Source organism: Varroa destructor, unplaced genomic scaffold (genome assembly GCF_002443255.2).
Source record: "Varroa destructor unplaced genomic scaffold, Vdes_3.0 BEIS01000001.1, whole genome shotgun sequence".
Taxonomy (NCBI): Eukaryota; Metazoa; Arthropoda; class Arachnida; order Mesostigmata; family Varroidae; genus Varroa; species Varroa destructor.
This window is the reverse complement of record NW_019211454.1, coordinates 13,634,335-13,650,011: the sequence shown is the minus strand read 5'-3', so window position 1 is coordinate 13,650,011 and position 15,677 is coordinate 13,634,335. Positions and strand designations below refer to the sequence as shown.

Here is a 15,677-nt window from a genome sequence, read left to right as displayed (position 1 = left end):
CAACGCTTATGCACTTCACACACAGCTATGAACTCTTCGTTATTCAGTTTTGCAGGCCAAACCGTATCAGGCCAACGTCACTCGATGTTTCGAGTGTAACGCCCGATATCGCCGTTAGGCAGCATTCTATCAGACAGCTGGCTCCTTGCGCGCAGCGAACAGTGTATCTATGCCCAGATTTGATCCTAGATTACAACGTTTTCCTAAGGTTAGCAGGCAGCTACATTATCCACTAAGTTATCGTATTGTGGCTCGAACACGGGCATAGACATACTTCGTTTCGCGCTGGGAGCTAGCCGTTTAATGAAATACCCAACAGGAATGCCTGGGCTAGAAGCCCAGGCATTCCTGTTGGGAACTAATTAGACAGCAGCAACCAGCTACGGATATAGCAAGTAATAAACCGGCCGCTCGACCGACCAATTTTTGCATTGACAACGCTTTACTTACAAGGCAGAAGATGCATAGAATTAGTAATACGGAAATGAAAAGTTCGAGTATGTGGATAGGATCAGATCGTCCAGGTGGAGGTACCCGGCATGTTAGGACGCATCTTAAAGCTCCCGTTTCCGACCATATGAACACTTCTACCACAAGCATCCGGATGAGGGGTATCGTAGATCATTCAGAACCTTCCTTTTAAAACCAACGCCTCATGATGTTTTCGGTGAAAGTCCTACCAGACATTCATTGAATACATCAATTCGAAGATGGAACCCTTATTCGTGAACCATTTTCTGGAATGTTTTGATTTTTACGGCCTATTATAATTTACCCGCAGAACTCTGCAAGGACAATATATGAGAAAACGACCTCAGATTCCTAAGGGTACATATGTTGAATTGGAAGAAAACAACACACGGTTATAAAGTACCATTATCTTGAAATACAAAATAAATGTCTGTCATGTTCCTGCCGAGGCGCCAAAATTGCGACAAGAGCTTAAGATAAATGTGACATATACAACGAGGATCCTATGACTGTTTTTGAAAGTAGCTTATTAGCGTCAATGATCGCATCTTGGACGTCACAGACCAACTCTTCTTCGCTGTTTCGGTTCGATAAAAAGTTGGTATAGCAAATTAACTTTTTCACCCGATACGACCATCTTTTCAGTCAGAAGTGAAATTAAAACGTGATCCGAACGAATCGATTATGCCCAAATCGTAGAACTTCCTTAACTTTGATTGAAGCTACCTATTACCGATCGCTAATTTATAAAAACAAAAATACCAAATTTACTCTTAACTAGGTCACGCGTCCTATATTGCGTCAACTAGTAAGTCTACTTGTCATATCACCTCGGCAATCACTAAACATAACAACCTCATGCGTATTATATGACCATCAGTCTAATTAATTACACTGTGAACTTCAAACATTTATTAGCCAAGAGTTTTATTAAATTCATATGTTTCTAAGTAAACAGGAAGATTTATTTGTTTTAGGATCGTATTGGCATGACCAAGCAAAATGGCTTTAATACGATTACGAAGTTCTTCAGAATATACAGTTAACTCGTGACCCTGTAAATAGAAATTCAACGCGTTAATAATATGCCAAACGTAACTATACGCTATGAGCTGCTATGCACGTGTACATATGGCGCTCAGGGTAAATATCTAAGAAAAACACTGATGTTGTTCTTGTGTAATCCACATTTTAACAAAAAAAAAAAGATGCACTAAGCTACCATAGACATATCTGATTGCAGCTTTGGTCTCGGGCCTGCACCGTTCACAACATAGATGCGGAAATGCACACTAACTAGCAGCCAATAAGCTTCTAGTACTGACCGTAGGCATAACGATATTTTTATTCGCGTTTTGCTCACCCCTCTAAAATACGCAATTTCTACTCCCATAGATGAATTTACGGCTCCGTTCTGTTTTTGTATTCTAAAAATGATGGACGACAAGCATTAGGGTCCCAATTCGCCCCACATACTCTATTGCTCAAAAAGCCAGAACGCATATTGAACCACGGATACGACTGTCATCAACGTGATTGCTACACCGACATGACCCCCTCGAGTTTCTCCAATGCGGATTGGCAAGGAGAAGAAGGCCGGAGAACTGGAACGAGCTTTGCCTACTAGGACGTGTTTAGAGGAGTACGATTATTTCGGTGTAACCCACCTTAAGGAACCAGTGGCACTACGTGGCGTTAGTTTTCCAATGCCAAATGAGCTGTCATTTAAGCTATAATTAACGCGCCATTTCAAGCCCTCGCTAGATCATAGACGTTTTAATTGCGCGTACGAGAAAGAATAGGATTGTAATTGCTTTCGTAAACAATTATACCTTTTCCAACGGGCCTGAGCTACTGCATTATCAGGTATCGTCTAACGTCTTTTCAAACGCGCTATAGAAGAGGAAAATTATTTCCCTGTATGGCGACTCTTAGATTACTGCCACTTGCGCTAAGCTTTAACGGTCGCCTAAGACTACAAATATTGGCTACTCATTAGATGAGTAGAAGGGGATCAGCGGACTCTTGTTTTTATAGTTATGGGCCATCCTTGCTTTAAATGATCATACAAAAAGTACGGTACTACGGATTTTTTCAGCGATCATGCGCCGTATCAGACGCGCCGTACGAATGCATCTCTGGAATCGGGAGTCTGATAAAGACATCGGCAACCTACCGCAAGGCTGCAGAAACTTCTACACATTCCACAGTCTCTGCTCAGTCGAATAGACTCGGATAAATTCAACACGCAGTTAGTTCTATGTCCTAAAGCAGGCTGTGCAGAACCGAAACGAGAGATATTTATGGGTTTTAGTTTACGAGGATCGCGTTGTTCTCTTCTATGCTGTCTTCATACTTTACATGTTGATAAAAATCTCGATAACTATATCAATAAAAACGACAAATTTTCAAACGGCTGACAAATAGTGTGATACGTAAAATTGACCTAGTATATCTTCGATCGTAAGCGTGATAGCTTTACTATAGTCGGATTTCAACGGATCTTAGCATGATTTCGTTTCTACGAAATACACTATTATATTTAGTGGTAATATCTCATACTACGTAGAGCCGGAGCATTCTACCTCACTATCAAACACGACTGCTCAGCGCCGTAGTGGTGATGTTTCGCAGAGCTTAACAGCGTTTTAACATTGTTTGGGTGACCTTGTCTGTTCCTGTAGGTAAAGTGTCGCTGAGGAACAGGGAACATTAACTAGCAGACTGCTAGTTCAGCACAGCGCGACCCTGTTGGCACGTTTGATTTTTCCCAGCTTGGGATCACCAACTTACAGCCAGGGAGCTGAGAGAACCTTCCCTAGTCGTCCCGTAAAATTCGTGTTTAGAATTGAAAAAGATGTACTACGAATCGGAACGACCGAGCGATTATTTACGAACTCTTCAGAGATACGTGTTCGTCACGTATAATGTCTTTTCCCAAAGAAAAGATCATGGACTCGCTATGTTAAAAATTACGCTTCGCTGACGACTCTGACTTCAAGAGCAGTAGACCTGCTAAGAAACTTCGGTTCAATGCTCGAATGAAAGGAGCCCGTTTTCATTCGGCAAACCAAGTCGAAAATCGGACCGTTGAGAATTGAGCAAAAATCAGTTTTTTAGACAAATCTAATTTTGAAAAATGTTCGAAAATACCGCCCATTATACCTTCATAGGTGCTGGTGAACGATTTTCTGAAAATTGCCCCATACCGAAAATTAAACATACGTTGAAAATTATAAAGCAGTTTGTGATTTCTGGCAAAGGCATTGATGATACATTTCGTATAGAAAATATCAAAGCAGTAGGAGTACTCTGGGGGTTATCGAGAGCGAGATGCCTTGGATAAGGGAAAGACTACCTGAATGTGGGTACGTCTTCATTGACGATGGGGCGCCTTGTCACACAGTTCGGAATATCTTTGGGGTATTCGCTGCCAGTGGCGTTCAGATGCTGCTGCGGTCTGGTAATTGGACAGACTTTAATTTCCTCGAGAACGTTAAAAAGGTCAAATCAGGAGTTCGATAAGGACAAGAGGAAATAATTTTTCAATAACTCCATGAAAAAAATCACTAGTGCGGGATTGATTCATTACTGAAGCAGCGAAAAACTGCGGGAGCAAAATATTGATGTTCGGAACCACATCACATTATCATTGTCAGCAGTTTGAAAGTGAACCCCAAGGAAGCCACAGCCAACCTGCGCGAAAACATCAGAGAAAATAAAGGTAAGGAGCGGCTATAGCTGATCGGAGAACTGACAAGCAACTTATGCTTAATAGGATACGAAAAAGCTCAGGGTAAATTAGCGAGAGCGATGCCCAAACCCCAAATCAGCTGATTAAGTGAGATAATCGAAAAATAATTTTCGGGGCTCCAAGGACAAGCAAAAAGGGAGGTGCTATACGTACAGGATAATACTCAGCTGACTGAAAAAGCAACCGTGGATGTGAGGACAAGAGTAAGAAGACAGCAGGACATATTGCATATCATCGGAGGCGGAAGTTCTTACTAATCAACCACTTGGAAATCCTGCGATAAATGTCCTTAAAGTTGCGTGAGAAGATAATCTCTTAAATGAGTGAAAAAAACATACCAGAATATATTGGACAATCAAGTTTGTACAGGCCACTTTGCTATCCCGTTACGGTAAAGCGCCTAAAATCCTTGTCGCGAAGAAACTGATTAGCTAAGTGAAAGGTCCCTCTTGGCGATTCATCTACAGGTGATAAATGCCTCACATTTCATAAGTTTGATTTTAGGCGCACTGGAGGTGAAGAATATACTTTCCTATTTCTGACGCTCCTTTATAGCTAGCTACTTAAATGAGGGTAAAATCAAAATAGAGCATGGCTTTGAGTACCGAGTCACAACAAGGCTGTTACAAAAACTAATCTTGAGAAACCGTGCCTACTGTAGAAGTGGTCAAATGCTTATGTTGAAAGGATTAAGCGTTGATAATCTCTGCCAGAACCGATACAGAACTGAAGACCAAAGCAAACGTAACCCTGGGCAACATTGTGGCCGGACGAAGAACAAATGTTCAAGAAGACAGCAGCCGCCTTATTCACTGTCAAGCAGAGATGTAGGAACTTTATTTCAACTAGGAAGAGTGTTTTGGTACCTAATAGTGAGACATGATGAGAAATAACAAACCGCTATAAGTGAAGCATCGGATAAGGCTACTTTGGTCACAAAAATCTCAGCAGATTGATGCCAAAGGTCAGGGGATCACGTGAGAACAGGAGAATGTGTAGTATGCTTCATAGTTTCCTAATAGATTCTGTATAGGCAGAGGCCAAAAAGAAAAACGGAAATTAGCGTCACTTAAGAAAAGCACGACTGTGTCGCCAGTCGGGTAAGTCGAGCACCCCCAACGTCTGAGCCCCTACCAGCATGATCATCAATATGACACGTGTCGTGGGATATCAAACTTGATAAACGGTAAGGGATGTACCACGATCAGACCGTCACCTGAGAGCCTCCCGACAAGTTGTCACAAGAGATCCCTGAACACAAAGGTCGCTGCCTGGGCTAGATGATTAGAAATGGAAATCAAAAAGTAGTATGAGAAGGACATCAAGAGAATCAGGGAAGTAGTCAATCGCGTGCCGTAAATCCTTACCAGCCATACGTGTTTTAACGAGCACGTTCATGAGTATCATGCACGTATTTAAAAACATACATAGAATAGGTGCCAGGTAGCTTGTATGCTAGCATATATGGCAATGTGCGCTACACAGCCTTTGAAGGGCAAAGGCGTAAGCATCTAGCTTTGGGATGAAGAAAACTGGAGAGAGTACGTCACGATTATGAAATTGGTGAAGCTCAAAGGAGACCCGAACCGCTACAAGCAAAGAGTGAGTTTTCCCCAAACCGTTGTTTTTTTTTAAAAAACAATTATAATTTAAATAGTTGATCAATCAACTATTTCGACTCCAAGTACCCACACTGGAGCAAGGACGGAAAAATAAATTCCAGTGAGAATTGTCGCAATTGGAGGACGCTAGCTAATGTTTTAGACAGAAGTAAGGCCCAGCTTATTATAAACAGTTACATATTAATCACTTAAAGAAAAGCCATGCGTCTAGAAAGATCATTCACCAGCGTACCATGTAGAGTAACGCTTCGAGTAAATAATGAAGCTTTTTCCTAAATCACAAACAAAGATATAAACTTACATAATCCTGTGTTATGTATGCAGCCGCATCACCGCTATATCTACTCGGTACTTCAAAGTCTCCGGTCATTGACACAACAGTATGCATCCCAATAAACCCGTAAGTTAAATAGTTGTCTGTCCATGTATTATATCCATCATACTGGAATAAAAAGTGTCCTTGTTAAAATGGTATGTATACCTATATTTGTATAAAATTCAATATGGTTGTTTATGTAAGATGAATATGGATGGGGTGGCTAATAGGCCAGGTAACCCTTAATTTTTTTTTACTTAGTGCTTATATCAGTAATAGGCAATAGCTAGATACGCACTGGAACACATATACGAGGCGACTAGCTAAAGCAAAAAAATTGATTTTTTTTCTACGAAAAATTACGATGGCACCCGCTATACGGGTGCCATCGTAAATTCGGACCAGGACACGGTAGTCATAAAACTGCGTATGGATGTAGCTGCCGTATAATCTTTGTAATAAACCGGTTATACCCTAGAACTAACCTTTAGATGATTAATGGCTTCTCCGTACAGGGGAAATACTGTACAGAGCGTATTATGTGAAAGCTAAAACTTTCAAGTAGTGATACACCTGAAAATCGACCGTCACGCCTGTGGTACGTTGGAAACCAACACGGAAGGCTACAATGTCTATGGTGATCGTATGTAACTGTGCAATGAGTTGATAATACGAAATTAGGAAACGTGACAAACAGCTTGAACCTGAATATCTAACCCAGGACCTGATGGCTGGTGCTTAACATTACTATGCATTTTTGCAATGTATTTTGCAACGTATTCACAGCGGGCGTTCAACTTACTGTGATATTGAAGGCGACACCAAAGCTACGATATTTTATTCTGATACGTCCTGTGAACCTTCTATAATACCATTCGGTATCTAGTTCTAAGAACTGGGCAATCATAGGAGCCTTAAGGAATATCCGCTCGTTAGTTGAGTCTGCACGGGTAAAATTATCTGCGCGCTCGAAGCTCGACAGACCGGTGAGGACTACCTGTGTATCGGGGAAAATCTCTTATGTCGTTAGCAATAAGCTTGGTATGCTACCTAGAATAATATTTCAGCCTCGGACTTGCACACCGCAGGCCTAGTAAGTACGGATTGACCACCTGAGGTGACCCCGGTGACCGACAACGCGCTCAACCGGAAGATATCATTAAAACCTGCATATATTTATTTTTCTTTATCCAAGATTCCACTCAATAGTTCTCAGTAATTGTCACTTGAAGAAGATACCTACACAAATCACTATGTGAAGAAATTGTGACCTCTATCATACAGATAGGTTTGAGCAAGGCGAAGACCTAACAGGATCTTTAATAAATGAGACAAAGGTAACCTTTGAAAGTAATTATATCCAGCTTTACTGTTGGCGACCTACTTAATCGACCGCGAATGTTAACTGCAGTGGCTGAAAGCACTGAATTGGCCAGCAATTCATTGAAGTAATGCAAATACGTTTGTATATATTTATTACGATCTTCATTTTAAATTTACCATTACCGGCTAATTGGAGCGCTTGCAAATATCTTTCTAAGTTTACGTTGTCAGATCGCTCTTTAACGTAGCGCCACCGAAACCCTATCGAGAAGCTTAGTTCAATTGTAAAAACAACAAACATTTTAAGGGTTGGATTTTTCAGCCTGGCGTTATAGAAATGGATATACAACCAGTTTTAGTAATCTTAGTACCTGTAAATAGCCTAAAACAATCTCCAAGAGAAATACATACGAAAAATTGATAATTTTCCGTATCAATCGAAAGCGGTAGCAGTAATGGTATAACTATATTGTCTAAATGCAAAAAAAAACGTCACCTTAACCTACATTTTTAAGAATGACATCTCGTAAAGTCAGTACGTTCCATCTCATAGGATCAAAATTTGACTCAAACGAGGGAAGAGTGACGAGAAGTGCGAGGAAATGACGAACAAAGGTATCGCCGAAAGTACTATCCCTTTCCTCGTGGTCCATATGAGCTGTAAACGAAACAATTGAAACACTTTGGATTTATTCAGTATCTGCATATTAGGCAAATTTCGGTCCAGGAGCAATGCCTGTGTAGGTCTCGACGTGGAACTAATTAGTTTAGGCTTTCTAGCCAGCTTTCCGGTTCTTTCTAATGGTTACGATACGGCGATGACCTTCACGTTCGTTAACCCCTACTTACTTGACTGTACCAAGCTGCTTCGTCTAATAAATGCAGTTGGGCTAGCTCTGGGTCTAGGAAATATGGAAGGTGAACACAGATGCGAAGAACGTCCCTAAAGCACAAACTGTGGACACAGCATCCACCCTTATTGTAGCATTGCATTAATTATATTGCAGCAATTACGCTGTATTGACTAAAAATCCAGCATGGGCAGCGTACACGCATAAATTGACCTTCCCATCGAATCTGTTATTAAACATAGAGGAACTACTTACTGAAACTTTGATGGTTGAAGCGTTAAAAACAGTAAATTCATTTTATGTCGGCTGACAGTACAGTACGAATACTAGTAACTTAAATAATATCGTTCATGATTTTTTATAAAGTTGTATAAAGTAACGAAACGACCCCTTTGTGAAGTTCGACTCATGGCTTACTGTTGTCACAGTTGACAATAATTCAGCCGACAAGAGTCCACGTTAACTGGGCAAACTCTTCTTTTTCATGAGTAATCCTAGTAGGTTGGAATGGATGGGTGCCAAACACAGTCATGATGTAGAAAATGAGTAAAATCAATATTACTACGAAAAAAAAAAAAATAATAATAATTATAGACAATTTTTTAGAAAATGTCTTACTTATCCTTCCATAGATTGGAAGTGGTTTACGGCGTGGACATTTAATATATCCACCAAGCTGAACTGCAGGCGCTACGTTTCGAATCATTGGTATAAGCAAAATAAAGTGTCTGAGGCGAGCGTTTCTCAGAATCACTTGACTGTTAACTCCAAACGATGTCAACAATCCGAACCGAATCTTCATCGGGTGTTCAGGATATTCAGCACAGGCCTTTTGGAACTCGGTTGTTGAGAGAGGCAGACCGACAATTAGCATGGCATATCCGTTGCCTATGTTAGTATACTTACCGAAGTTTATATTCTCTCTCCATGCTGTAAGCAGAAGCAACATGCAAATGCCAGTACGCTATCGGAACATCTATGAGGAACGATTACGCTCGCCACAAAACAAATCACTATTGTTATAAGGTATTTTATAGAGTTTTATTATATATGAAATGGGGGTTTATAAGGATGAGGCTGACTACTGAGACGTTCGACGCCAGCGTGCTCTAAATTCATGATTCAACATGTACTATGAAACAACGCCTAGCCTAGTGGATCTTCAGGATTCCTCGATGAAGGGCGATTATAGCACATAACGACGGAAAGGGTGAAGGTACCTGTGTTTAGGATATGATCGTTCTACCTAGTACGCGCAAAATCCGAAGCCTCCTATACGTCGTGGCGTTCAGATAATTTAGACCCACTGAAGATTCTCCAACAGTAGCATTTCTCTGTATATTAATGTCTGCGGCTAGATCTGTCAAGAGAAAGGGCTTAATTTCGAAATGTGTGCAAACGCCGGTGCAAACGCGAGAATTCTACGAAACGGCTATTCGTAAACGCCACTTCACCACGCTGAACGACTGAGTGGTCGACGAACAGCAACCGCAATGTTGTCTTAGAAGCATAACAAAGATCAGTCTCCAAATCGCATTAGTCGCGTATAAATGGATACTGACTTCGCATCTACGAGTTATTCTATTGGTAACTGTCCGCAGAACTTATAACCCAATCCAGTAAAACTTGATTTGTACGCGTTGGTCATAGTCAAGCGTAGACAAATTGTGTCAAGCAATACGTGCCTGTGTTTTTCTAAACACATTTCATAGCGCGATAAGCGTAGTTATTGTAGAATTTTCAGAGGGTCTTATCCAAAATCGTACGATTCTTCTTGAGACAAGTTCACTAATAATATAGCTTGATCATATCATAAGGGGATTTATGGAAAAGTCAAATCGTAGTAAAGTGAGCATTAAATATTGCCTTCTATAGGCGACATTGGTACTCGTGAGCACATCAAAGACATTTATCTTCAATACGTAGGTAAAATAGGATCTGTTAATGAATACCTCTTACCCGATTTTATGAAACACCATCGGGCACATGCTGTAGTCTTTAGAACGTTAAAGGAGTATGGCTTGATGACGAACCTTTTGTATCCGGTTGATATATGGGGAATAACCGTTACTTCATAGCTGCGACTGGGTAACCAGATTTTAGAAACCTGCATCAGAAAAAGCTGATTATTGCGTATTATAATTTGAATTCGCGCGCGAAGTATTTCTGGTGACTGACTAATACGTACTCAAGCGCTACTCAAGAGTTACCATATTTACGATAATACGAGGCAAAAAATTGCCCTATGATTGTTTTAATTTTTCAACTACAATTATTTTTCATTGCTAGAAACTCGAAGCAGGGATCAACAAAGTCGATTTTCGAGCTGCTTACGTATTTTAAGTATGACTATTTTTTTTTTTCCTTTTCAGAAAGAAGCTTCACGAATACGTATTTTAAGTATGACTATTTTTTTTTTCCTTTTCAGAAAGAAGCTTCACGAATATCACTCATAAAGCTTAAAAGAAAAAGTAGAAGGAGACTGTTAGTCTCCTGTCATAGGTATTTCTTAAATATTCTCAGTTCGATTTAAGTAGGTGATCAGAGGTAGGTGTCCTTACCGCAATTCTGCCGCGTTCTCGGATGTACAATTGTCCACAAAATTGGGGTTCGATCATGGGCTTGCTTTGATCACAATAACGTACCGCGTATACATTTCTAATATTAGTTTGGTCAAAGCCTCTGTAAATTAGGACTTCTGAGTGAAGATGTCCATACGACAGCTGGACGAAATCGCTTTTCACTGTAAAGTTTTCTATCACGACTTCCGCGTTACCTAAGGATCCTATAAAAACGAAGACTTGTTTTCAACGGTCTTATCTTATCTTATTAACGGACTAAAATATCTGTCGTATATCACTGTTACACATAAAATACATCGATGACTGTGTAGAAAAGGTTCTTTTCATTTATTCAACAAGTCTGATACCGTTCAAATATCTGTATCGTTTTTTTTCACGTTGCAACAATTAGCATCCAAAGATCACAGTCACAGACAGAATATTGTTAAATACACTTTTTTTTTTGTGTTTTTTTTTTTTCGAATTCTTCTTCTTACGTAGCACAGCCTACCTGGGTAAATATTGGGGGTTAAATACACCACTTGAATAGCCTGCATGATTTCTCCAAGATTCCTGACTAGAGCATCCAATGCCCATAACGGTTTTGAGGAACACTCACCACAACGAAAAAGGAAAATATCCTACCATCTAACAGCATATGATACCGGCTTCAAATGAAACACATCATCTAAAGAAACAGACGAAAATTAATGCCAACTGACCGACGGGTTTTAGACCGGACACTGTATGCAAGGCCAGAAATAACTGAACGCAGAACTCCAGGGGCGAATAGTTTGTCCGAATAAAAATGTCAGGTGGATTCCTGCAACAATACATCGTGCTAGCCATTGATTAAGACCTCCTCATTGGGAACGCCTCTACTGTGTCACTCGTTGGTTAAGTCTTTGCCAGCCTCCTGGAAGTGTAATCCTCTGAAGTTTTCATATAAAACACCGCCTTTTCGTTATCGGAATACTCCAAGACTACATTTAAAACAGAGCCATGTCTTCTGTAAACGAGAAACTAAAAATGTTACCCTATCTTAAACGAACTGATGGTTAGGTATTCCAATTAGGACTGCAGTATATGCCATGTCCACCATATGAAGCATTACAATTATTAACATGTGAAACTCTCAAAGAGACCGCGTTACCTTAGAGGGGTCTATCTATTTTTATAAACTTTTTCCATAATCGTTTACATAAACAGGCTACACAAAGGCAGACGATAATAATGGCGTCTTGTTTATCTTAGTACTTCGTTTTTATAGAGGTCCAAGGGACCCGAATATCACCAAGTTTATAGTGAATACCTGATAAAAATTGCATTGTCGAAAGAAAAACACCCTCGGCAACGAGCGCCCTCACGAACTAACCAAAATTAAATGCTAATAGACCTATTTAAATACTGCACAGAAGGAATAGTTGAATTCAATGTACCATTTTTTGTAAATCTTCAAAAAAAACAAAGGTCTGTTTATGCGTCTACACTTCACAAACATATACATAGGTTCTATTTCAAAAGAAAAAAAATTTGAGGGAAATAAAAATATCGGGCAATGCGCGGTTATCTAAAAGCTTATTCGGCTTTGATAGAAACAAGCGCCCATAATGGGTTAGGCTAAATTAGCTTGCATGCTAAGCCGGCCTGGTTCATGATGGAACACGATATAGGCTAAACGGCCTTGCAGGCCTCATATTGGCACAAGTATGAAAGCGTCGATGGTCTTTGATTCCCTAGGGACTTTTCGATGTATTGGAAAAGGCCAACTATATGCAAGATCCTATTATGCTTGTGAACGGCACCGAACTGTGACGCTTACCCCTTACCTCGCACACTTTATTCGACGAACATTATGCAGGATAACCCACAACTGCATAGCAGAAATAAGCCGTAATCTTCGTATATTCCACTGTCGCTAAGGTTCATTTCAAACATGAAGACTTGCAATGAAACCAACCTTTATAACTGACTGTAAAGTATAAGCCTGCTATATACAGGCCGTTTTCAATCATTGTATTCGTGGAAGAGATCAAATTTAGAACTAAAGGACTAAACGTATAGTATCCAGTATTATTCTGTATATATATTCTCTGCCTGGATGCGTATTTTGTATTTGAGAGTGATTGACGCTATCCTATTAGAAGGAACCAATTATATTTGCAAGAATTTTACGTTTAATCATAATAAGCACGACCTATATATTTCTAATATCTTTTCTTTCCTAGCATTAATTATACGATACCAGGCTCATAAGAAAATGCTGTTTGTTTTTTTTATCTCAGTGAGAAAATATGGTATTGCTTATTTCTCGATTCATAGAGTACGCGTCGTATACTAGATAAAAGCTATTGTGATCGTTGTCCTATCTAGTGCTTCAATTAAAGTAGCTTGGTTGGGCACTCGCCAGATTATACATACCAATGAATAAGTCATCGAAATTCAATTGTCGAATATAGGATGCTTCATTAAATCACAATGTTGTAGACAATATCTGAGCACGCTCACGTGCCTCAGACGATTGTCTGGGTATTTGGATCTTCGCAGTTGGAACAGTTGAAGTATAAGTAAGTACTGCTCATCGCGAGAAGCAATAAACGTATTGATAGAACATCACCATCGTCATTCTACGTTTACGCGGCTTGTTTATGTGGTGTAAAGATCATTATAACGAGTCAACAGCGTTACGGGGAGCATGCGCTGTGGCCTAGTTTAGAATGAATTGGAAAAATTTGTCAAATTTGTGGATACGCATGCGCACATAGGAGCTTTACACAGCTTCGAATCACAGCGGGGGGGGGGGGGGGGCAGTACTATCTACCTAAAATGTTGGAGATACGCGTTCGCCTCCATTCGGGAGCGCAGATTAATTTCTGAGGGAGGCAAATAAGAGGAAAGGTTAATTGAAAATAGGATTTACTACTAAATAGCTTTATATTTTTACAAGATAGATATCTTGTAACAATATAAAGCTATAATATGTCCTGTAAACTCACAATACATTCACCCACGCAGACATTACTAAGGTGCATGGAAGGGCGGGCTTATGTCCTATCCTCGTTGGCATGCCAATGCGCCTTTTTCCCACTAGTGACGGCTGCAGTCCGGACACTAGACGAATCTTCCTGGGTTTCAGCGATGGTTTGGGAGCAATTTTCTCCCATATATTTATGGATCATATGCTATCGTCGTATTCTACTGGCGCTAAATTCATAACATCAGAAGCGGCTGAGTTGTACAATTTTCAGATAGCGTTTCGTAAAAAAGTTGCGTGCAAGCCAAGTATCTGACTCTTCCTGAGTGCGTGGGGAAGGATTTAACGTTTAATGTTATGTTTATGTGGCCGTAGGGATACGTGAAAAGACTGTGTACACGTGCCCTATATATATGGATTGGTTTGATTCGGAATAAATGGCGGCAGGTATTTAATGTAGTGGCGTCTGTATATGGCCTGGGTTAACGATTTCGTAGGCCAAACATATTTGACAGTAGATGCAGCGGAAGATGAACGATTATTACTTTTGAATGTATTTATACTTATTTTAAATATAGCTTATGCTATATGATGCTATAATGCTAATTCGCAATTTGTGTATTTAATTATAATATAAATCTCTTAATATGAATGAACGTTGCACAACAGATGGAATGAAAAAAATACCACGGTTTAACATAAGATAGCGAATTTCGACCAATGGCGCACGTTTTCGCAAGAAAGTTGTGTCATACCTTTGTCTCAACTACATGATTAGACAACCCGATATAACGCCAGTACTCATTCGAACGGCTTCGTTGCATGGCAATGTTTTGTCCTATTGCCTGCGACCTACTCCTACTGAAGGGCATCAACGTTTTCATTCCCTCTGTATATATACCACTACCAATATATACTGCGTTCGACAAGATGTTTAGCGCGCCCTCTGCTGTTACGGCAGTTAAACAAAAGCGTTCATATCAAAGGAGCACTCATAACCACGTCAGACCCAATCTTTAAATTTCGGATCAATCTTCGCAGACGAAACGAGCTCACAAATAAGTCTTAAACTCAATACCTTCATTCACCTTCGCTGCTAATAATCAAATACTTACATATATTCATAAATCAAATATACACAGATCAATAATAGGATAGCGCAAGATCAGAATGATTATAGAAACACTGAAGCATCCGAATTTACCGTAGGTGCTCAGTATACGCTCGCATTTAAACCCTTAGACTTTCACCTGTTGTACACTGAGAAGCGACCACATCTATACTACAACTGTCCGGAGTGGCTAAGGATGGAAATTGGCCTGAGGTGAAATAAAAACAAAAAAGGTATATATTGCTGTAGTGGGACGAACAGGCAAGACTATACAGTTCTTACTGCTTGCTACTAATGCCTCGTTATTAAGGGGGCTTAGAGAATGTGCGAGACGTCAAGATCGAATTGACTAAAAACTGCCAACGGCAGTGCTTTCGCCCGGTTTTCGAAATTTTCTTTGCCAATTGCCAATGACTTTTGTGGTCACTGATCTTTTTTTTTTGGTCATGACTGAGACCCAATCGTAACCACTCTACGACTTAGTTTAAACAAAACGTTCAATGCTGGAACGGGCTGGTCTTGTGCAATGACTAATTCATCTCTAACGCATACTAACTATTCGACGAAATCCCCAACATTCTCAGCAACTTTTTGAGAGCAGCACGACCACTGAAGTTCAGTGTTCCGCAACGCACACGGTGGAGTTTCGTCGATCTCCGATTCGGATGAATCGAATAAGTTCCGTTTACTTCCC

General features: G+C 40.1%; 1 protein-coding gene across 6 annotated transcripts; it reads right to left on the bottom strand.

Moving 5' to 3' along the window:
• Positions 1 to 1,373: 1,373 nt before the first annotated feature.
• LOC111251983 (uncharacterized) lies at positions 1,374 to 12,264 on the bottom strand. Of its 6 annotated transcripts, none has more exons than XM_086990063.1 (9): positions 12,211 to 12,264; positions 11,621 to 11,921; positions 10,899 to 11,122; positions 10,297 to 10,444; positions 8,956 to 9,267; positions 7,993 to 8,144; positions 6,966 to 7,160; positions 6,149 to 6,289; positions 1,374 to 1,526 (listed from the first exon to the last, which is right to left on the bottom strand). In XM_086990063.1, exons 2-9 carry the CDS (start codon positions 11,745 to 11,747, stop codon positions 1,386 to 1,388), a joined length of 1,440 nt encoding a protein of 479 aa, XP_086846189.1. In that variant the 5' UTR covers positions 11,748 to 11,921; positions 12,211 to 12,264; the 3' UTR covers positions 1,374 to 1,385. The 6 variants fall into 6 exon arrangements, with proteins under 6 accessions (XP_086846189.1, XP_086846205.1, XP_086846207.1 ...); XM_086990079.1 differs by lacking the exon at positions 12,211 to 12,264 and adding an exon at positions 12,052 to 12,152 and having other exon boundaries at positions 11,621 to 11,830; XM_086990081.1 differs by lacking the exon at positions 12,211 to 12,264 and adding an exon at positions 12,052 to 12,142 and having other exon boundaries at positions 11,621 to 11,814.
• Between the last annotated feature and the right edge of the window lie 3,413 nt (positions 12,265 to 15,677).